Below are 24,416 nucleotides of genomic sequence, written 5' to 3' on the forward strand. Positions count from 1 at the left end.
AGGAAGGGGGTTCTCACCGACAGCAGGAAGGGGGTTCTCACCGACACCAGGAAGGGGGTTCTCACCAACAGCAGGAAGGGGGTTCTCACCGACACCAGGAAGGGGGTTCTCACCGACACCAGGAAGGGGGTTCTCACCAACAGCAGGAAGGGGGTTCTCACCGACAGCAGGAAGGGGGTTCTCACCGACACCAGGAAGGGGGTTCTCACCGACACCAGGAAGGGGGTTCTCACCGACACCAGGAAGGGGGTTCTCACCGACACCAGGAAGGGGGTTCTCACCGACACCAGGAAGGGGGTTCTCACCGACAGCAGGAAGGGGGTTCTCACCGACAGCAGGAAGGGGGTTCTCACCGACAGCAGGAAGGGGGTTCTCACCGACAGCAGGAAGGGGGTTCTCACCGACAGCAGGAAGGGGGTTCTCACCGACAGCAGGAAGGGGGTTCTCACCGACACCAGGAAGGGGGTTCTCACCGACACCAGGAAGGGGGTTCTCACCGACACCAGGAAGGGGGTTCTCACCAACAGCAGGAAGGGGGTTCTCACCGACAGCAGGAAGGGGGTTCTCACCGACACCAGGAAGGGGGTTCTCACCGACACCAGGAAGGGGGTTCTCACCGACACCAGGAAGGGGGTTCTCACCGACAGCAGGAAGGGGGTTCTCACCGACAGCAGGAAGGGGGTTCTCACTGACAGCAGGAAGGGGGTTCTCACTGACAGCAGGAAGGGGGTTCTCACTGATACCAGGAAGGGTTTTTCACCGACAGCAGGAAGGGGGTTCTCACCAACAGCAGGAAGGGGGTTCTCACCGACACCAGGAAGGGGGTTCTCACCAACAGCAGGAAGGGGGTTCTCACTGATACCAGGAAGGGTTTCTCACCAACAGCAGGAAGGGGGTTCTCACCAACACCAGGAAGGGGGTTCTCACTGATACCAGGAAGGGTTTTTCACCGACAGCAGGAAGGGGGTTCTCACCAACAGCAGGAAGGGGGTTCTCACCGACACCAGGAAGGGGGTTCTCACCGACAGCAGGAAGGGGGTTCTCACCGACACCAGGAAGGAGGTTCTCACAGACTCCGAGGGTGCTGGCACCCTGACCTGGGACCTCTGTTCTCCAGAACTGAGAGAAAATAAATGTCTGCTGCATAAGCCCTGGCCTGTGGTGTCCTGTGGTGGCTGCCCGAGCTAACAGTTAGTACAGAAAAGGAACGTCTTTACACCTCTGTTCATTTTTTCCTTAAGAACGCGGTGTATACTAACCCAGGTAGCCTGTGGCTTCATGTCCCTACATAAATAATTGAAAGGTAAAAACCAATAAAAGAAACATTTAAAAAAAATAAGGCCCACACTAAATTATGTTTTAATCTTTCAGATATGACTTTAATCATGGTTTCACTAAACAGGGAAAGACCACAAGAGAAGGAGTAGGAACCAGAGACATTTTCAAACAGTCCTGTGCATTCATGGGCCAAATCTATCAGACTATGGTTCCTTGAAGAAACAATCCTTTCTTTTCCATAAGCTGACATCCCTGACGAAGTGCCATTCCCACCTTAATCGGCAGGACTTGATTCTACAGAAAATTTGTTTACAGACAAGTGACCTTGTCCCTGCCCGCCTTGGCTCAGAGATGTTACCCAGGGGCCATAAGCCTCGAGTTCCTCACGAAAGATTTGCAAAGGAGCCTCCTTTCCTTGCAACAGGGCCGGAGAAGTCCAGCCTGGGCTCAAAGCAAAGCGCTGTCTGCTGTGGAGAAAGGCAGCTGAAAGAACCATCACAGACTGTATGAATCAGGCTCACCTGGCAGCTGGTGGGTTGCAGGAGAAAACCTGGGTAAGACACCTGACAGGAGCTCTCCTGGGTCAGAACGAATCTCAAACTCTGACCCCATTCCTTCTGAGAAACTAGATGTGACTGGATTATTCTGCAGCACCATTTATGCCACAAAGATTTGTTCCAAACAATAGACAAATCAGCTAGAAATTAGTGAAGTTTAATAGATGGGTGTGGTCGGGGAAAGAGACAAAGGGACCCTGTCAAACCCCACTGTCAGCCCACGGTGACTGTGTACACACCCAAACTGCACCTCCGAGCACCAGCACACAGGCGGGACACTATTGGGGAAGGTGCTGGATAGACATCACAAAAATAATCCAGCCAACCAGTGAACAAACAAATGGGAACAACAAGCCCCAGAAGGGATGGGGGTTTGGGACCAGTACCCAGAGTTGCTAAAAACGGAGAATATACCTATGATGCAGCCTGCATCAGCAGCTGCAGAGACACGGGGACCCCAGGACACAGGACAGAGATCATGAGAGCCAGGAGGTGGGCTCTTTCTCCATGTCCTACAGCTGATTTCTCCTGCTGAGAGAGCAGGTATCCTGTGTTTGAGGCAGTAACCTCAGCGGAAATCTCCAGCTGGGCCCTAGGTCAAACAAAAAAGCAAAAGCCATATCTGGGCCCCTTCCCCCACTCTCCAACAGCAGTCCTACCCCCGCCCTTCCAGAGTCTCAAGCTGGTCCCTGAACTGAAGAGTATGTCAGATGACAGAGGAGCTGTAGTTCTCAGGACCTGGAAAAAGCTGCTTTCAACTGTGACCTAGGAAAGAGGCTGGGAAGAATGTGACACTGCTGGGCTGGGAGATGGCAGACACCTCCCTTCCCAGCCCCCATCTTTCCTGGGCTGCTGCTGCAGCAGGACAATTACAGCTGCAGAGACACATGCAGGGGTTAACAGCAGGAGGCAGAGGCAGCTCTGGGCTTTCTGCAGCTCAGAAATCTCAAGCCCTCCACACCCTAGACGAAAAAGTGCCCTAAGACTCAGGAGACCTGTGCTCAGAGAAGCCCACCTCTCAGTGGCTGGCTGTGGTGCTCTCAGTGCGTATGTGCAGGCCAGAGCAGAAAGTGCACTGACTTTGTAGAAACTACCAACCACACCTCATAGCCTCACTCATCTAGAACTGCAGTGCCAGGGTCACTGTGGGCGCCAGATGGCTGGCTCTGCCTGCACAAGACGTAGAGGACTCTGTACAACAGAGGACATCCTGGAGATTGTTTGGTGGGCTTAAGGCAAGAGTGGTGCTGCTTTTTTTGTTGTTGTATTACTATCATTTTTAGAATATATTATACACACACACACAAATACATTTTCCACTTTCTCCCTCTCTTCTTTTCTTTTTTCTCTTCCCTGTCCTAATTTTCCTCCCTCTTTCCATTTTTCTGTGTTGATTTGTGTGTGTGTGTGTGTGTGTGTGTGTATTTTTGCTATTTTTGCCTGTGTTGAGTGTGGGTTGTCAATTCTTTTTACATGTGAGTGCATTTGGTTTTTTTGTTGTTGTTGTTGTTGTGCTTGTTGATTTGTTTTGTTCTGAAATTGCCCTACACCAGGGCCCTACTACACCCAGAGGCCAACCCAGATCAAACCAGAGTATATTACTGGGTTTGACCTACAAGTCACACACCCAGAGGGAATTCTCTACAGGCACAAGAGCCCATAGGGGCCAAGTCTCATCTGGGTGGTCAACCCTCACGCAGCAGCTCATCCACTGTGGACAGAGCCAGTTCTCACAACTGGACAGCCTAGAAGTCAATCCCACCTACTGACAAGCCAAAAGCAATTAAAGCTCAACTTTAACAGGAGAACAAACACAACACAAAGGTCACCTTTGGAGCACAAGCACAGGAGAATAGGGAAGTGGTACAAGTCAAATATAAAGGACACATACTACATAAGACTACCCGGAGAACCCTAGAGGATCTACTTAATACAGCAAAGCAAACACAGAGAGTCAGCTAGAATGGAAATAAAGAAGCATGTCCCAAATAAAAGAACAGAAGAAACCTCCAGAATTGGTATCAAATGAAGTAGAGGTAACCAGCCTATCAGAGACAGAGTTCAGAACACTGATGATAAGAATGTTTAAGGAGCTTAGTGACGACATAAGGAAGGATAGAGAAATCATAAAGAACAACCAGTTAGAATTAAAGAACACAATAACTGAAATAAAGAACACAGAACACACTTGAAGAAATTGCCAGCAGGTTAAATGAGGCAGAGGATCGAATTAAAGAAGAAATGAGCATATAATTTGAGATGAATGAAAATGAAGACGTGACATTCCAAAACCTATGGAATATAGCTAGAACCATCTTGTATATTTATAGGTATAATGCCTGATTAACAAAGGAAAATGGACCTCCAATTAGCCATCTCACCTTCTATCTTAAGACACTAGAAAATGAAGAGCACAACTAAACATAAAGTAAACATAAAGGAGGAAACAATAAAGATTAGAGCTGGACTTAATGAAACAGAGAAGAGAAAAATCAATGTAGACAAAATCTGATTCTTTAAAAAGATCAGCAAAGTTTATAAGCTTTAGGTGGATTTATCAAAGAAAAAAGAAATAAGACTCACAAGACTAGAATAAAAAATGAAAGAGGAGATATTACTATCGATATTACAGAAATAAAAGAATTATAAAGGAATTCTGTGAGCTATGGTATGCTGATGACATAACTTATATGAAATGGAAAAAGTCCTAGAAAGACACAATCTACCAAAACTGACTCAAGAACTCTGAATGGACAATATTACAAGGAAAGAGTTCGATTAACCAAAAAACTAACCACAAAGCAAAGCCAAGGCCCAGAAGTCTTCACCGCTAAATTCTACCAAAGATTCAATGACACACAAACTCTGCCAAAACCAGAAGAGGGCCTCTCCCTACTGCTTCCATGAGGCAGATGCTATTCTGATACCAAAACCACAAGACGTCACGAGAACAGAAAACTACAGACCAATATCTGTTTGGAATATTGTAAAGGTCCTGCACAAAACACTAGGGAACTGAATCCAGTGACACAGATGAAGAATTGAACACCATAACCAGGAGATTTGTCCCGGAATTCACCAGACGCTCTTCCGTCCTTACGCTTTACCAAGTCGGCTGCTTCAGGCAGAATCTGATCGCATGACTCGTCTCAACTGTTTTCAAGACCCCAAACCTGCCAGTGGTTTGGCAAGGACCTCAGGCAAGGACCAACCTCCCGAGCTCCTACTTCAGTTGTGCCGTGGATCCCAATACCCACCCCGGAGTCCGACTCTAAGAAATGCAAACATTTACCTGCCTTCAGAGCTTCAATGTCGAGAAAGCAAACTCAGCATTTATAAATCACCTTTAAACCAGGTATGTGGTTATGAAAGACCAAATACATTTGACCCTCCAGAATTAGCCAGAGACCCTTAAGCATGAATTACAGGTCACGGCCATCGGTGAGGAACACACTCTGCCATTGCACTGAGACCCCTGCTACCACCTGTCTCTCTCCCGGGCAGTGATGTGGGAGGGCAGGAGGGATGGCACACACAAGGGTCTCGTCTGCGTTTGACCTGCAGCCTCCGTGCTTTGGAAACTGAGGAGCAAGTGTGTTTATTTTAGCGCACGATGCAGGGGTCTGAGCATTCACTACACAAAATGAGAGGAAAACATGTATCTCTCTCAGAATTTGAAAAACCTTCATGTTTTCTTCTGTATGTGGCATTCCACACAGTCTCTGTGGCGTGTCATCGTCTTCCTGTCACATCCTGTGTCCCTTGTGAGGCCAGTGTCCTCCTGCCCTGTGCTCTTCATGGAACAGGACTCAGAGATGTGTTGGGCAGAGGGCCCTGAGGCCCACGCCACAGCCAGATGGTGGAAGGAAGATGGACAGAAAGAGGCTCAAGGGTCACGGATACTTAGGACTCTACTTGTTTGACTCTTACATCTGCCTACAACGCGCTAGAGGACAGTAAGCTCCAGAGTTTGTCCACTTCATACCTGCAGCATCCACAACAGCCGCTGCACAGAGTAGGCCCTGCACACAGTAGGCGCCTGCACGTAGTAGGCCCCTGCACAGAGTAGGCCCCTGCACACAGTAGGTGCCTGCACGTAGTAGACCCTTGCACACAGTAGCTCCCTGCACACAGTAGGTGCCTGCACACAGTAGGCGCCTGCATGTAGTAGGCCCCTGCACAGAGTAGGCCCCTGTACACAGTAGGTGCCTGCATGTAGTAGGCCCTTGCACACAGTAGGTCGCTGCACACAGTAGGCGCAGAGCGTCTGCTGCACAAATACAGTAGGAAAACGTGCAGCATGACGTAACACGCATCAATCGCCCCCACTGCCCAGGCCCCCCCATGTGGGAACACCGCCCACCCCTGCTGAGCTGTGCGCTCTCCTCCCGTGACAGGTAACTGAACCGCCACATGACGGGGCGGTGAGGTGAACTGGATCAGGTGCGTAAGGTGGCAGCTGCATGTGGCGTGTTAGGCACATGCCGATCACACTAACCTCTCTTCAGGGGACCGTCTCCTGGTTACGGCTCCGGCACTGTACTGAGTGGCTTGGGTCTCTTTTAACACATCTGTGGCCTGCGACTGACCTGGTCTTATTGGAAGGAAGGTGTTCGCGACACACGACCTGCTCGTGGCTGTAGTAACTGCTGTGACGAGGGTGCAGTGACAAGGCCTAAAGGGTTTGGAGGCTGGCTATGTGCCAGGCTCTGGCCTGAGTCACCTTCGGTTCACTTGCCCTCACAGCCCTCACGAATAAGGTGCTGTCATTCGGTTTTCCAGGAAGCAACGGAGCTGAGGGATGGTGTCCCCACCCAGGTGGGCAGCTGGCAGGGGCACACACTGGCCCGCAGCCCGGGCGAGCTCCTCCCGTGGACCACGCTACCCACAGACATGAAACCGTTGTCGCCCTTAGTCCCCAGAGCACAAGCAGCTGCCTCAGGTTTCCTGTCCTGCTTCTTGGTGACCCGTCCCTAAGGTGCCCCCATGGCCTCCAACACCAAAAGTAGGCACTGCCAGTCCCCAGGCAGCAAATGTGACCAGCCATCCCTATGACAGAGCCTTACGCCCACACAATTCCATCCACACAAACACGTCACACTGTCACCAGAATCTCCTCAGCGTCAGGGACATGCCGCCTGAACTCTCCAGCCTGGGTCCTCTGCCTTGCCTCTGCTCTTCTGTTGACCATCAGAGTGTGTTAGCACTGTGACTAGAAAGCAACAGCACACAGTATGCTCTTTTCTGATTTCTCAGATGGGGAGGGTGCTCCCAGCAGAAGGGGCGTCCGGGGGTCAAAAGTGGGGAGTGTGTACTTGGCGCCTGCAGCAGAGCTGAGTAAATAGTGGCGACAACTGAGTGGTGGAATATCGCGGAATTTATGTACTTATTTGTTCTGTTCTCCATAAATAATATATTGTAATAAGCAATACTATGTCATAAGATATATTTATGTCTCAAAGAAAATGATGGGCTCACCAAATAGACATCGAAGATAACGAGCTGTGTTAGTAAACTGCCAGCTCTGACCCAATGGGAATGTAAGCCCCATTTCCCCAACACACCCGCCCGGGTTCACTTTTGCACGGAGCCGCGGGAGCTGACGTGCAAACACAGATGGGATGGACACGTGAGCTGAGTGCTGCCTGGCCAGCGACGCAGCTCCCAGTCCCCGGAGGTGACAGCTCGCCTCTGCAGGAGGGGGGGGGCCTCATGCAGCAGGGAGGGGCAGTGCCCCTGCCCCGGCCACGCAGGCTGCCCCTTCCCTGCGGCTGCCCTGTGCGTGTGGCCGGCACACCTGGAAGCCCGGTGTCTGCATGTGAGAGAAGCTGCCGCTGCAGAGAGCTGCTTCGTCACTGCTAAAGAGATCTTGTGGGTTCTGTTTTTAAGGGCAAATATAGAGTTAAGCTCAGGAACTTGAAAACAAAACACACAAGACCTCCTCTACTGATGATGAACAAGCTCTTTGTAAAAAAACCTCACATTTATTACAAACGCACAGTGAATGACAGTGTTAGACACACGAGGATGGGACAAGGGGCTCCAAGCCCTGCTTGTGTCCTAGGTGACAAGCAGGCCGGAATCAGGGTCTGCACTCGCTTGATTGGAGTTTCAAATTCTCACATTGGAACCAAGAATCGGCCAATTTAAAAACTCACTTTACATAATGACTGAAGTTACTGCCAACAATTCAAACTACTGTAAATCGAGAGCAGAAGAATGTGTTTATTGTCTGTAAAGAGGCAACAAAACTCATCCTCAAACATGACAGACGGCCAAAGTCACTGGGATTATGTCTCAAAGTGCCGTTTTCCCAACCGTCTGAATGGCACCGTGGCCTATCGCTGGGGAGGGCCCACAGAACAAACACCACCTGTCCGTTGCCTATGTCATCAGCGGTTTCTCACAGGTGTAAGTCTGTGTGGTGTGTTTTGCACTTCTGAGCCCAGAGGTCACCGAGCTGTCCTCACAGGCTTTGCTTCCCTTGGGCAAACCTGCTGAAGCCCAGGGATCTCTTTCAACGTTAGCAGTGGGTCACTGCCAACAGCATGGCTGACGACCCCACACACAGTTTCAGCAGGTGCCCAAGGAAGGGAGCAGGACATCCAGTCCTCCTTCTGATCTCTGACTAACTGCAAGGAAAGCCAATGACCGGTGAATGTCCCAATTCCTGATGCCACCACCAGCACTGAGGGATGCTCTGAGTATCGATTCTTTCCTTGAAAAGAAAACACGACCGTCAGTGTCTCTAATGCTGATTCACTTTTATTTCCAAATTCAGATCCACACAACTAACTCCTGAATCCATGTGATCTCATCTAAACGAATAACCCCTCAGAGTCTCCGAAGCCGACTGAAGCAAGTAGACAGCAAAGTTGGGTACTGAGGGGATGGATTTATTGGTAAATAGATTTTCTCACTTTTCAACTTTCAGTTTACTTGCATAATAAGTTAGTTTTAAACCTGTTTTCCCATCTATTCCATAGGAAGCTAATTTCAGAAGTTATTCAAGAGAAACAGACACCTGCACACTGCAGAGAGGTCAGCTTTCTGGTGTGAATGGGATATTTGACAAAACACGTGAAAGCCCTTAAAATGCTTTAACCCTTTCATTCCATAATCCAATGACATTGTTTACTCTAACGAGTGATCAGTAATGTGCACAAAAATTATACATAAGAACATTACAGCATTCCCAAAACATCTTTAAGACAAAGAATAACCTACTGGTCCCATTATAAAGGAGTGCAGGGAAAGCACATGTGGTACCGCGAGCTGGGAGCTACCAAGTTCTCTTCTCATGAAAATGCCAGAGCCGTATTTTCATCTGTGATACTACCGCCATCTCTATAGAAAATGTCTAGACAGATCTGTGTCAGGGTGAGAACGGAGTTACATCTCACAGTGAAATCACAGAGTGTTCACTCCCCCACATTTATACTTTCTGAATTTCTGAGAACATTTTATATCTATAGATATAAAGATAGCTGTGTATATCTATAGATATGTGTGTGTGTATTCACACACCATCTAGACCAGGGGTGTCTAAACTGCGGCCCGCGGGCAAACTGCGGCCCGCAATCCATTGTTAATTGGCCCACAGCAAATTCCAAAAACACATTTAATTTACTTAAATAAACCAGGTGAGGCAATACGTACTTCACCTCGAGTGAGCGGCCCCGGCTCTTTGTGTATTTTACCGCATATGGCCCTTGGTGAAAAACGTTGAAAAAAGTTTGGACACCCCTGGTCTAGACACATATGCACACACATATCCGCGTGTGTGTGCGTGCATGTGCGTGTGTGTGCATGTGCATGTGCATGTGCGTGCGTGTGCATGCATGTGCATGTGTGTGCGTGTGCAGGCGCGCGTGTGCGTGTGTGCGTGTGTGTGCATGTGTGCATGTATGTGCATGTGTATGTGCATGTGTGTGCATGTGTGTGCGTGCGTGTGCATGTGTGCGCATGTGTGTGCGTGTGCATGTGCACGCGTGCATGTGCATGTGTGTGCGTGCCCCAACCATTCAGACCATCAGGTACTCCTGACTCTTCAAGCTGCTTCACTTGTCCCGGGAGCCCCCTAACAGCACCCCACTCTCTAAGGACTTACGGTCCTCTCTCCCTTGGACACTGGGACACTATAATTTTGGATACTTGAATATTATACTTTTAATTTAACTGCTTGTTTGCTAACACATACGCTTTTTTGCATAGCACTTACTTGGGTGGGACAAAAACGCCGTTACCACAGGCTCTCTTTTAGCAGCATGAAAATCCCGCCACTTCGGCCGTTTGTTCTGTTGCAATGATGAGGGTGCTGGTAAAAGGATGGGGTGCCAGAGAAAGCTAGTGTGCCCAGTGGGCAGGGAGGTGCTGGCTGCGGGCAGAGGCAGGTGGCAGGAGGATTGATTGGGGACATGACCAGCCCGGGACTTTCTTAGGAGAACAGGGTGTGACAAGAGCGTGGCTCTTTCCTCCGCGATTCCACTCTCCTCACTTTAAACCCGGTCATGCTTATTTCATCAAAGCTTGACAACTGATTACATTTTCACAAAGGGAGGGGGAAGCGACGGGGAGGGGAAAAGGAGGGGCAGTGAGGGGGGGTTGGGAGGGAGAGGGAGGAGCATTCCCCCAGAATAAGCACACCGGTTGTAGAGAAGGAGCCAGGAGAATGAGAGGGACGCCGCCAGCGCCGCTGTTGGCATCAGTGCTGCCTGGAGCTGCTCTGAACCCCCAGGACACGGCTGGCCTGCATTCCAGCAAGGACAGCTGTGCACGTTGATGAGCTGGGTGGGGGGTAATGACGCTCCTGTATCATCAGCATCTGTCCTACGGTAACACTACCCGGGAAGTCACACAGCAGGAGCTTTTGCCCAGGTTACCAGTGGGGCACCGAGACCCGCGAGGCGAAGGTCCCTGGCTGCCACACCAAGGTGGGCCCCAGAAAGACGTTAGCCTGGGACTGGGCTTTGGAGTGAAAAGGCCTGTGCTCAGCCACCTGGAGGAGCCAGAGTGACAGAGCTGACCAGTGACACTGCCGTTCATTGCTCCCCCAGGGACAGTCAGGACCCCATGCACATCCCACCATGAAGCAAAGCTCAGTCCCTGTCCCAGGGCCACCTCAGAGGGGACAGTGTGTCCACGCAGGTGTGAGTTACACAGTCCACGGTTTGGGAAGTAAACAGAGGAAGCACGACAGACTTATTTCAAGCACTAAAGCCAGTAACACAAGTTGGAAACATGCCATGGAGGTTTAAAAATTCAACCCTCTGTGCAATGCTGGGGGTCCGTGCTCTCACGTGTGTGCTGAGTGGGGACTTGAGCTGGAGACAGGCTTTGTCACCCACAGCTACACTCAGCGGCATCTGGAAGCAGGCGGGAGGTCTGGCCGCTTGCGTTTGGGCTGCGTGGGCTCACACTTGTCCTATTCCTGGATGCACTTGCTCTTCTTCTAAGAGCAGCTCATGTGCAGAGGACAAAGTGCATGGCTGGTAGGAACACTGCAGAATGTCACTGTCCTCGATCAGTAGACACGGACACCCCGTCCTGCTGTCCCACCATGACACTTGCAGACAATGTGAAGACAGAGCGTTGAGACCAACTAGAGCAGCCTGACGTGTGACGGCCACCGGCCACACCGTGGGGCTCTTTGGATGGACACAGCAGTTCCACAGATCGGGGAGGACTGTCCGAGAACTCCAGGGGACAGACAGAATGAGGGCTGTCCATCGTCCTGCCCAGCCTAGCACAGAGACCCCCCCCGCCACCCCCCCAGCTCTCCCACGGACCGTGGTGCCCCTCCCCCACCTTCCACATTCTGCCAACCACGCGGCCCTGAGTCCCCGACCCTCCTGTTACCACCTGACCCCACAGGCCCTGCTCAGTCCTGAGGTGCCCCCAGGGCACTGTTTCCCCAGACCTGCCTGACAGGTGTCAGGAGGGCTGCGCTTTCTGGATTTCCCAGCCGCAGAAAACTCACTACACAGACACCTTTTGCTGTGTGAACATTTAAAAGGAACTGGCCTGTGCAAGACCCGTCCGGGTCTCATCAGGACGATGACCCCTTTTCCAATGGTGTCCATCCCCAACGTGGCCGTGTCCAGTACGACAGCTCTCACGGACCCCAGACTCAGACATTAGCAGCCCAGCCGACCCCTCGATTCCTGCCCGGGAGACCGCGAGCACGGCACAGCCACGCCTGCCGGACGCCAGCCTACAGGGATGGTGAGATACCACACCTGTGTTGCTGAAGATGCTGAGTGTGCGCTAACTGTTCACACAGCCACAGAAAGTGACGCGTGACAGCAAGTGCTAGCTTTGTGACCCTGACCCGCCCACAGCCAGGCTTCTCTCCATGTCAGAGAAGTGTGTTGACAACTAACCCAGAAGCACGATCGCACGATCACACCGGTGACCTGTGGTGTTTCCCAAGATGCGCTCGCTTTCCCAAGGAGGCACGTTGGGGACAACACTGGTTTTGCAGCGTCTGCCCCACCCACTGAATAAACATGTGGTTTTCATGTCTGTGTTGGTTTCATCTCAAGATGTTTTCCCCCGGTGCTTACTGAGCCATCCTTTTCCTTAGTATGTGGCCAATCATTTAGTCTTCATTAATAGTGACATTTTGATTAACACAGTGAAATATTGATTAAAAGCTTAGTTCCCACTTTACTCAAGAACCACTTGGGACTATGTTCCATCTCACAGGGGACAGGGGACAGGGCTTCTGGCAGGGGACAACTGTAGCATCTGGGGCAAAGGGACATGAAAATGGTCGTACTCACTACTGTGTGACATTTCAATACATATTTCAAAGGAGGTAGGTTTAAATATGCATCTACTCTAGAAATCTTTCAAAATATTCAGAAAGCTAAGGCATGCCAACCACCACTGGTCCAATTACTTTTAAAAAAAGAAGACCCAGAGGAAATGGTGACAAATCTGAGGTCCAGCAGCAGAGGACTTTTGATCCATTCATCCTATTTACTTTTGATCCACTCTGACGCATCTCCTAAGATTTCTTCCCAGGCTATAGTGCACAGCCTTTGTTCTGAGATTCTCAAAACTGACTTAGAATTGGCACTTTCTAAACCTGCTCCTCGAGGCCCCCAGACCACAGCTCCCATGGGGGAACATGCACAGGAGCTGTCGAAATACTCACGCCTCCTTTCCCTCCTTCAAAATGGGACCATGGGGGCTTCTGGGGCAGACACAGCTAACAGCCAACTGTGAGGCCACAGCACGGATTTGAAGACCCCGTGAGTCAAACACCCCATCAAGTGCCAGGTTTGAGTCCTTGTTGCACCTTCCTGACCATCTTGAAACCTTGCTTAAAGTCATGAAAAAGTCAGCAAAACTAGTAACGTATTTGCCTTCAGAACGAGGGGCCTGTTGGTTTGCTGCTGGGTCTGATAGGACCTGATCGGGAAGGACAGGGTACGGTGACGGCTCAGGTGGCAGGAGGCCATGTCAGCTCCATGTCATCTGCAGACACCTGACATCTGTCCTGCTGAGAGCTGGGCGGGGGCTCCACGGGTCAAACACTCATGCTGCAAAAATAAAGCAGGTCTCAGTGCAGCCAGGAAGCTGGTGAGACCCAGTCCACAGTGGCCAGAGCCTGTATCCTGCAGGTGTCGGTGGGAGGGCAGCCACAGCCCAGGACCACGTGCACACTGAACTTCCCCAGCACTGGACGCCATGGCCCCTCTTTGTCACCGTAGAGGCACATGGCTGCCAAAGGCTCTGTGAGGCCCAGACGCTCCACTTCCCAAGGGCCACTCAGTCCAAACACACTGATGGGCAGACAGCACACAGCACCGTGCTTCCTTCTCCGTCCAGACAGACAGGGGCCCAAATCCCTGCTCGGTTTCTAAACAAACCAACCCCAAACAAGAAGCAGGGTGTGGGAAAGCCTCACTCACGAATGCACATGCAGAACATTCTAGAAGGGTCTGTGGCAGTGAGAGTGACTGCTTGTACGTTTGCTATAGTGTTAAATTTATGAATGGCAAGCTATCTGCCAATCTATCGTTATGTCTGTCAATCACCTGTCTATCTATCATCTACATCTATTATCCATCTGTCATATCTGTCTATCAATTAACTTACCTATCAATCCATCTGCCTATCTACGTATCTCTGTATCATCTATCATTCTATCTATCTATCATCAATGTATCATCAATCTTTCCACTGCTGTACACACATATCTTACCAGGTCTATCTACCTTCCCCAAAGACAGACACATGTTCAACAATCAAACTCAGAATTCCTGTTAGTTCTATGGTATCAGAAACAGGTTTTCATTGTAAGAAGTTGTGCAACTAATATCAGTTAATGCTGAAAATCAAATTATAACCGTTCATTCAAAACATTATTAGCTAGACTCTCCCTTTCACTGAAGGAGAAGTGAAGAGCCTCAGACTTCACTCGCCCCCCACCACACATGCTCACACAGGTACACACACAGGTACGCACACACGCGTGTTTTATCTAGGACAATGCTCAATTTCAAATGAACAAACACACTTCCTTTGCTGACAGTTAAGCAGACACATGGCTCACAGGGTTTCTCTACACCTGTCGTAAGACTGAGAAAATTCACCAGCCACTTCCTTCTCGTCCTTTCAGACGACCTGACAGCACAGTAGTCACAGACCACACATGGCAACATGCTGCCGTCCCACCACACATTATGGGAACACAACCTTTACAGGTAAGTCTTTGAAATTCTCTAATTAAGCAAGCTCCAACACTGGCGAGCACTTCTCACTGGTCTGGTCTAACCTCTCCTTTTATCAAAGAAGAAAATGAGGTGCAAGGAGTTTAAGGGACTTTTCCGTCATCATTTGTTACTCGGACAAGAATGAAGTCTTATTTCCAATCTAATTCTGTTAACATTTAAAATCGGAAATGTGGTTTCTTCTCATGACAAAAGAAGTGACAACAGTCACCTTTCCACACGACACAGTTATTCCTACACACCAGCTCGCCTGGCGACCATTTCTCGCAAACGCACACCTATCAGAAGACAGACACGCACTACGTCGTGACCCAGCCAAATGCTGGGCGGTCAGTGGCCTGTTAGGAACTGGGCACAGGCACGGGGTTTTCAGCTTTCCCACTTCGGACAAAGGTCACACACCTTAGCGTTTCCGCTCCAGCTCTGTACCTCGAGATTCGAGCCATAGACAGAGGGACTGACCAGGCGTCTAGCCAGCGCTTCTCGTACTTTGGTTCATTAGCTACGGGCGACGGAGGCGACGATGGAGCCTGTGCAAAATAAACGAGAATCGACAGTCACAGAAGCAGCCACGAGCACTGCACGCGGGCCAGGCACATCATGTCCCATGAAGTTCAAAGAAAACACGTTTTGTCGTTGAGAAAGCTCACAGCATGACTCGCTCAAAGATCTAGAAAGAAACAGGGGCTCTTCTATTTCAACTGAAACTATTTTCTCCCCGTGTTTTTTTAAACAAAATACTGCATGAGAGAGAAAAGTCGAAGGGAAGGACGTGGGGAGAGAGACTGAAATTGGAGGGAAGTTTTTGACATGACAAAGCGCTGAAACCAGGAGGGTGTGGGTGAGACCCACCAATGTGACAGGTGCCCTGGGGTGAGCTCAGGTCAAAGGCACTGAGGATGGGACTTTCTCACAGGGTCCAGGTCTCGACACAATGCTTGTCAGCAAGTGGTCAAGACCCCCGTCTGTCTGATGGCTGTGGGCTGAGCGTGACGCCCGCGGAGACAGAGAGCGGGTCAGGGGAACGGGAGACACAGGACATCGTGAATGAGCCCAGGTGAGCAATGATGTCACCAGACACAATGTCCTACAGGTGACCAAGGAACAATGAGCCAGAGACGGGGCTCCAGGCTGCACAGCCCGGCCACCTCTGTGTCCTGGCGTTGTTGCGGGCAGCACACGCTAACCAAGCCGCACAGCAGGACCTGGTCACGGCTGCCATCAGGAAGGGTCCACGCTGACGCCACCACAGGCTCTGTTCTGTGTTTCCAACCCACACTGTATTTGCGTGATTATCACCCGGAACGTAGGAAATGGTTTTGTCGATGACAACAGGCTGAGTAGTGTGATGAATGCTGGAAATGTGCTCTTCTCAGACAAATTACAGCTATTCAGGTGTGTGGATATTAAAATACGTCAGGGTCACCTCCCCTGCTAGGATGCAACAGAACTGTGACCTGCGTGGCCTGTGGTGGCCCCTGGGCTACATTCCCAGAACGTGTGCGGCTTACAGCCATCCCGGGATAAAAGCCATCCAGCCCGGACCCTGGAATCTGGATGTGCTTCCTCAGTGGGAGAAAGTGTCTTTGCAGTTGTGATTACAGTAAGAATTTTGTGATGGAATGTTCGCCCCAGCTTATCTGGGTGGGCCCAATGCCATCCCATCTGCCCTGAGAGGAGGAAGACAGGTCCCGAGAGCAGACACTGAGGCCCTGTGACAAGGACGTCCATGACCAGGACACTGGCGGAGGCAGGAAAGGCTCCTCCCGAGCCTGGGGAGGGGTCAGCCGCCACCCTGACCTCAAACAACCAGCCGTGGCTTTGCGTTACCTCCTAATAGTCTCCATTTCAACTCATTAATTCCACGGCCAACACCTCAAACGCGAGTGTGGTGATCCTGCAGCACTGGGGTTTCAGCGCCGCTGTACCGGTGTCCAGTGCCGTCCTCCTCGTGATCGTCTTCTAACACCCCACAGGTCACCTGCTGCAGCTGCCCACACAAGCAGAGCGCTGGCAGCCCCCAGATTTATTCTTCTCCTTCTGTTTTCCTCTGGCTTCTCTGAAATGCCGTCTGTCTGCTGCCCTGCGCTGCCTGCGTAGGGTCCGTTCCTGCCGATTATCCGCGGCGGCAGGTCCTTCACTGTGAGTCGCCATTAATTCCATCACCAGTGTCTGTCTTCATGGCGCTACACTTGCGAGTGGGGAGTCCGTGGCAGCAACACTTGTGCCCGTTTTGCGTTGTGCCACGTCCCACCCACGCACACGTGAGCGTAACAGGCATCGTGGTTCAAAGTCATCGGAACAATTTGCAAAACCACCACTTAAAATGTCATAGTGCATTCCAGTACAATACACCATGTTTTAGCGAACAAAATAATATGGGTTGTTTGATAGAATCACTTAAAATTTACTTTTAAAAATGCAGGACAAAAAGCAATTCCTACTAAGAAAAACCATGTTTCCTTTATAAAGTTGGGTTACATTTCACAACCCATCAGGCACCTTTCAGCCTCAGACTGTGACCTTTTCAAGGAAGTTTGTCCTTCCCTGTGCCTTGGAATGCTTCTGCTCGGGGGCCACTGACAGGCCTGCAGCTTCACATCAGACCCGACATGCGTTTCCTCTGGCGGAACATCTGGCACAATCTCAGAAAATGTTTCCTAGAGCCACACACCGTGGCTTTGGAGCTGCTTTGGAGGTTAAGGATTCCTCGGGGGCGTCCCCATGCCCGTCCCAGACAGGAGCAAGGCCGGGGGCCCCGCGGGAGCGCACCTGCCTGCTCCCTGCCGACTGCTCAGGGACACACAGCTACCTGCCCTCGCGGGGCCAGCCCTGAGGACCCGTGGGGACAGAGCCACGCCCGGCAGGAACACCTCGGCTTCCTCCTAGGAGCTCACCATGCGAAGTGCCTGCCGGTGGATCTCCCAGGCCCTCGGCCACCGCTCGGCCAGCGCAGTGCCCATGTGGGTTTCTTGCGCGTCCCAGCAAGTGCCTGTCTGCGGGAGACGCATCCCTGTGGAAGGCAGATGGTTCCACTTTCAGCGCAAACTGCACACAGCTAATGGCTTGCAGAACGTTGGCCTCAGTGCCACCCAAGGAACCTGCCTGCATCCCTGTGGCCAAGACCCAGCCTCAAAGACACCGCTCGACTTTGTCCCCCACCCCCCATATCACTTAGTGTCTGGGAGGAAACGATCTAGGCAAACGAAAAGAGAAGGCAAGCTGAGATATCGACAAGCCACTGTAACAACAGAAAGAACCAGAAAGTGCTCCAAAATGACAGGACCGTGTGTTCGTCAGCAGCGTCGGGGGGAGGGGGGGGTCCACGCTGCATCTGGACGTGGGCCTGTGCCGGCGGGCTTCCTCGCCCCTCCCCACCTGCCCCACCGCCAGCGGCTGGAGTCCCAGCAGGGGCTCTCCATGTGGTCACAGGTCCAACTGTCCAGGACGCTGCGTCCGCTCTGGCACGGGGCTGTCCGCGACCCCACCCCACAGAGGCAAGCTTTGAGACTGTTCCCTGCCCCGTGGACACTGATCTTAGATCAGGAAACTGGTGCGTTCCAAAGTGGGGTTGATTAAAATAAAGTTATTTATAAAAGATTTTTACAAATAGTTTTGTTTTTGAAAAAAATGAGATGTTCTTCACCTATGCTTCCAAGAGGAAAAAATCTAACACAGTGTTAGAAAACACATTTTTTCTCCACAAGAAAGACTTAAAATCACAAAGCCAACAGCCACCGTGCTTCTGGGTCACGGCCCAGACACTGGATCAGACTTTAAACCTCATCGGTTAAGAATCACAACACAGGAAGCTACGGTTTCAGGATTCAGCGTTCCGGGGATGGAAGCAGACAAGCGAGATCAGAGAGTCAACTCGGAGTTTTCTGCACTGTTCTTAAAAGTTGTTCTTTAAGGAAAGAAGAGTTTTTATGATTATGTAATTAATTCTGCTGTCAGCCCAGTGTAAGCACAGATTGTCTGGGAAGACAAACTATTCTGACAGTGACATCCCAGCCCCTTCACAGCCCCGCTCACAGTCAGGCTTCTGTCTTTGCTGTAAAGCCTTGGCCCAGGGCAGGCGTCATGCTCACGTCGGGTCTGAGCTGTGATCACAGTGGGTCTGTGCTGTGCTTTTCCCTTCAGCTTTCTCAGAGACTTCGAGGAGGTAATTTTCACTTCACAAGTCACTGTCCCTGTGGGTTTAGGCCGCCCGTGTGTGACTGGCCAGGCCCTCACATCACCCCTCCTCTCGCTCTGTTTCTGGGGCTCCGACTGCAGTGTGGCCCACGTGTCACTGCCTCCTTGGACCCCAAACACGGTCACTCAGGCCTCCAGGACAGACGTGGCTGAGGCTCCGAGGCTGTGGTCCAGCCCACGGCAAGGCCGGGGTTCCAGCGCCATCAGACTGCAGCCCCCATGGGCCAGTACCCTGGTATCCACCCGACACTTGCCCGAGCCCCAGCTTTAGAGGGATGATTTACTTAGAATTTTACTGCCAGGTGCTTTGAGTTTTCTGGATTTGAATTGGCAAGCTTACCAATGAACCTGTCATGCCTACATGCTCAAAAAAAGTCTGGGTGAGACACATATGGGGTATTTTGCCCCAGAAGACAGGTCTGTGTATCCTCAGGTGAGACAGAGTTGAGTTCGGTCTGAGTACAGCTGCCTGTGACGCCAGCACGCTGCCTGGCGCAGAGACCCCCAGAGATGACCGAGGACGGCGAGGCCAGCCCTCCCACACGCCTGGGGGTGGTCTCCACGCTGTCCTGAGGGCCAGCCCTCTGCTGGGTGCAAGGTCCCCGCTGTGACTCGCTGTCACCTGCTCTGGTCTGGGGACTGGCTCAGCCTCTCCATTAGATGTCTATACTTACTATATGCACACTATCATAAATAAAACAGAAGCAACATGCTAGTGCGAGCATATGTAATTATGTAAGTGTGGAAACCCTGTGGATGGGATACATGTCCTTGCATGAAAAACGCCGTTTCAGTGAAACCCAGACCTGGGCTCCAAACCTGCCACTTATTTTTGCTACTTCTATGTGGGGGCTTGGACGTAACCCCCCTGAAGCCCAATTTACTTATCTATAAATAAAGTTATGACATCTACTTTATGGGACTGTGGAAAGGGTTCTCTGTGATGGCGTGACAGTGACTCTGTAACCCAGAACAGAGGAGCTAGGCAGTGTTGAAGGCAATGAAAATATGAGAACTCGTTGCTCTGTAATTAGGGGTGACAGTCACTCCGGCCTCTCATTGTTCTCAGCAACTCATTTCCCACGGCCGCCGAGCTCAGGTCTAGGCTGACTCTGTGTCTGTAACACTGCAAACACCAACTTGAGGGATTCATCTGTGTCAGTGTCACTTTTCAACTTCTGCGTCATAGAAGCATGACAAGAAGCCAAGGCGTGGACTCTGACGCAGACAGAGGAAACGGCGTAAACTGCAGACAGTCATCCGCGCAGGAATCCATGGGAAGCACACAGCGCGTGCAGGCACAGTTCTACTGACGTTCACCCTCAGGATGGCAAAACCCCAGCACTGGAAGTGACGTTGTGTTAAGATGCTGTCCAGGAAAGAAAGCACTGCCCCACGATGATACACCCGGTGGATGACCCAAAACTCTTCCTGCGCGTTCCTGGCTTTCAGTCGTTCAATCAGCAGAAAACGTGTGTCCAGAAGCAGCGTGAGAAGCTGTCTGGGGAGTGTGAGCGGAACCCTCCAGCAGCCCCCGGGCCTCACCTGCTTCCTGCTTCACGGAAAGGCAACCATGGGCACCCTGGGCACAGGGGCTGCAGGGCCACGGTGAGACGGCACACGGACGTTCCCCTCTGCTCCTCCCCACTCTCTCCCTTCTTTCTCTTCACTTGTCCACAAGCTTTCCAACCAGTAGGAAAGCGCGGTCTGCCTCCTACTGTTCCTCGGCCTCGCTGCTGAGGGCTGAGCACCTCGGACACACAGGGACGCAGGGACACAGGACCCGCACCTGACCCGGGTCGCACCAGCTCCCGTGGAACGTGCGCCTCCTAAATGGCCCCGTGGCAATGCGCCTTTGCGAGGCAGTCCTGTTACTGGGAAAACAGTGTCTTGAACACGAGGAGGCAGCTGAAGTGATGACAAGCTTGCTGGGGTCTCACCGCGCCTCTTCGGGGAGACATGTGACAACAGGCTGTCCCACAGGTGTGGCCATGGTCAGTGCCGGCGGACCGAGTGGGCTTCCCTGAAACGCACGGTTCTTAGTTCTGGGGGAAGTACTGGCGAGAACCAAGTGACATCCATGATGCAAGATGTCACCCTAGCTCATCACCCACGTCCAGAGTGAGGGGCATTTGGGGAGTGAGGGTCTCGGGGGCAGGGGCAGCGCTGCTCCTTTCTTCCTCCTCCCGGGGAGGCAGGCGGGCGCTCCCATAGCCAGGTGGCTCCAGTGGGGCCCTTAGGAAAATGCCTGGGGCTCCGTGTCCTCGGGCGTTCAGAACACATGGTGGGTTACCTGCTCAGACCACACGTGTCCGGGACAGGCTGCCTGGAGCCCCAGCCCTCCAGGGCCCCCAGGAAGCAGCCCTCACATCAGGGACCACGGGACAGTGGGACGAGCTCCCCAGGGGAGACCACACACTTGTGTCACACAGACGACCTTGATGTGGATGACAGCTCCCTGTGACCCGACAGACCAGCTGTGTGGCCGCAGCAGGTTCTGCCTGAGCGTCACCATGGACTCTGCCTCTGCTTCTTCCTGCTCAGCGGGCAGCGGCACTGGGCCCTCAGAGACGGAGAAGTGCCTTAGGCACTGGGGCAGCGAGCTCTGAGGCAGCGGCTTTTTCCTAATTTTTTTTAAGTAGATCCAGAATTAACATATTTTGTTAATGAAGCTCCAGCTTTTACTGCAATTTCAGTTCTAATTTTCTTTGAAAATGTTCCGTGTCCAGACGACTGACATTAAGTAGGTCTAAGGACCTACTATGTAAATCTAAGGACCAGAGGGAGGGATGGCCCTTGGAGGTCCAGTCCGGCCGTGGCTGACAGGACCCTTTAGCAGAGCTGTCAGCGGTCTGGGCACGCACCCCCAGTGAAACCCTGCACACAGCAAGGAGACTTTAGCGGCTGTTTTGTGACATGACCATTGGACAAAGCCACCAAGGCGTCATATCTGTCAATTTTTAATCAAGTGTGTTTCTCACTAAAATATTTATTTTTGTTTTCTCTCCCAAAAAGCAGCTCCTAAAGGCTCAATTAGCCATCAAATATTAATTATTACTGAGGGAAAAGGTTCATTCTGAAATGCTTTTCTGCAGCTAAATAAGACACATCTCAGGAGCAAAGCAGCATGATCTCAGCGTTTCATTAAAATATGTAAATAATTTTTCTATTTGAATTTGACATATTTTGAGTGGAAAATACTTAGTCTGTTATTTTAAAGCATAAATATTAATTCATTAATTTTGTGAAGACAGCTACCTACCTAAATTATTTAACTTGTATCAATTTTTTAATATTACAGCAATACAATTATTAAGAGCACATGAACTTATCTGACAAGATTATTTAATATTCTTCAAATTGAAATCATTATGATGATGATGAGATTTAAAATATCTTATGAAATATAAATGATGAAAATAAATAGGATCTGCTTCCTCTTAAACTTTCCCTTGGGTGGCTGTAAATCAGGGCTGTTACAAGCCTTTGCAGTTACCACAATCTAAGATATAGATTAATAAAACATTGGAGCATGTCATGAAAAAAAAGAAAGAGATGTGCAAGTATTATCTGGGGAAAATATTGACATTAAACAGGACTGAGGCACTCCTGTGGCGAAACAATACCCTAATATCATCTTATAATCAATGCTTCTCACGCATCAACGCGAGGAAAGCAATCTGAGCTTCTGGTCATCACTGCCACCTGGCGCCCTCTCCCTTCTCCTAGAGAACCCTGTCACTACACTGACCACGTGGCCAAGCTGGGGTCAGCTCCACATCACAAGACCTTAAGCACATCTGCAGACTCCCTTTTGCACATTAGGTGACACGTGCACAGGTCCTGGGGACCAGGCCATGGGCCCCTCTGGGGTCATTCCCCTCCCTACCACAATCTCCAGCAACAGGACAAACCACCACACACAGCAAATATCCAGTCACGATTATGGAATGAATGAAAGACTGACAGCATTTTCATAATGCTAACCCTCCATCTTTGCCCCGAAGCCTGTGCAGCTAGCCAGCCGGGCTCCACATCCCAGCTCGTGACTTAGGGGTTTCAACACCTTGCTGAGATACTCGATTCCAGACCTCCTTCCTCACCCGGCCAATGGCAGAAATAAAGGGGACAGCGTGAAGGTTGTAAGACTCAACATGTGTGAAGTGCTTAGAGCACCCAGCAAGCAGTGAATGGCGAGAAGCAGGTCCCAGGCCCAGGACGTGCAGCTGAAATCCCGCTCGGACGTGTACTAACTGTCTCCTAGGCGCGGGCCAGCATTTAAGAGCTGTGCTGCCTTACATGTGGACTAACTTCTTCTTCTCCCTGGGTTCGGAGAAGGAAATAATCAGTGCAGGGCATTTCGGATGCTTGCTGTGTAAGTGTCCTGTAAGCTGTGGCTGTTGTCATTGCTATTCCTACTGTCACAGACATTCACACAGAGGAGGACGTTAAAACCACCCATACCTCCTCGGTACAGGCACTCACTGCATCCAGCACACACCCTTCCCTTCTCCAGGGCTTTGGAAGGGAGTGTGCTCCTACAGCATTCACATGGGAGAATTAACATCAGGTAAGTACTTTCCAGATGTTAAATATTCTTGGTAAAATTTGTTTAAAAACCCCGAAAAATCTCATCACATGAATGTGTCATCACTCCGCCAAATCCAAAGTCCTTAAGGACAGGGAAGGCAGTTGTTCAGGCCAAAGAACCCTTTTCAGGTTTGATGGTGAGCCTAAGGTATTTACGTAATGGTCGTCCTAGCTTTCTCCTCTCTGCATTGAGACTAGGAAGCCATACGGACATACACAAATTACATGCATATTCTTATGTCCATGTATCACCTGAGAATTAGGAAGCACAAAAGTACAACAGACACCCATGAGGCCCTCACGGGACTCACAAGTTAGAAGATGACGGACGCACTGCAGCCCTCGGGGCTGGTCTGTCATCGACGGCACCGCTGGGTCCTCTCTCCCCCACAACCAGTGGCCTGACTTCTGGAATGGATGCAGTTTTCATGAAGCACAAAGATGATAAAATATGGGGGCCCTCTTTAACAAAAAATACAAAACTGAGGCCTACACAAGAGCAGTCCCAATTCACTGGAAACTGAGGCTGTGTGCTCCACACCCCGCTCTTCCTGGCGCAGGACACGCCCAGGGCAGCTGCACACGGCCGTGACAGCAGCTATGAAGAAGGAACCACAGACCTTACAAGCACCTGAGGCCATGTGGAGGCTCCCCCAGGGCTGCCGCAGCCACGGGTGGGAAGCCCTCCAGGTCACTCACCCTTCTCTTGCACTTGAATCTGACGAGCGTTTTAGATTGTTTTCAGTGGAGGCTCTTGCAGGCGTCTCGTCACACATGCAAATGGAGGTCTGCTGTGCTGTCCAGAAGGGCGATTTCTGCACCCCTGGGTTTTCAAAGGTGCTCTTTTCAAACATTGTACCTGTTTTCCAAAGTGGTTACACTTCCGAATACCCCTTTATTTATACAAAGTATTCCCGTAATCCACATATTAGCAGCATTTGGATGCGCAATCTCCTAGATAGAGAACAGATATTTCATTTGGATATTTACATCTCCTTTCTAATTAGTGAGCTTGAGAATCTCTCCATGTGATTATTTATTATTCTTGTTT

The 24,416-nt window shown here is 50.9% G+C and overlaps 1 protein-coding gene across 6 annotated transcripts in view; it reads right to left on the reverse strand.

Moving 5' to 3' along the window:
- SNTG2 (syntrophin gamma 2) overlaps nt 1-24,416 on the reverse strand; it is a 160,402-nt gene that overhangs the window by 53,490 nt on the left and 82,496 nt on the right. For all 6 annotated transcript variants that reach the window (XM_081068248.1, XM_081068251.1, XM_081068249.1 and 3 more), the window contains exon 9: nt 14,981-15,108. In XM_081068248.1, coding sequence (XP_080924374.1) covers nt 14,981-15,108 — 128 coding nt within the window. The remainder of the gene's footprint in view (nt 1-14,980; nt 15,109-24,416) is intronic.

This window comes from Rhinolophus hipposideros (assembly GCF_964194185.1).
Source record: "Rhinolophus hipposideros genome assembly, chromosome: 12".
NCBI classification, from domain to species: Eukaryota; Metazoa; Chordata; class Mammalia; order Chiroptera; family Rhinolophidae; genus Rhinolophus; species Rhinolophus hipposideros.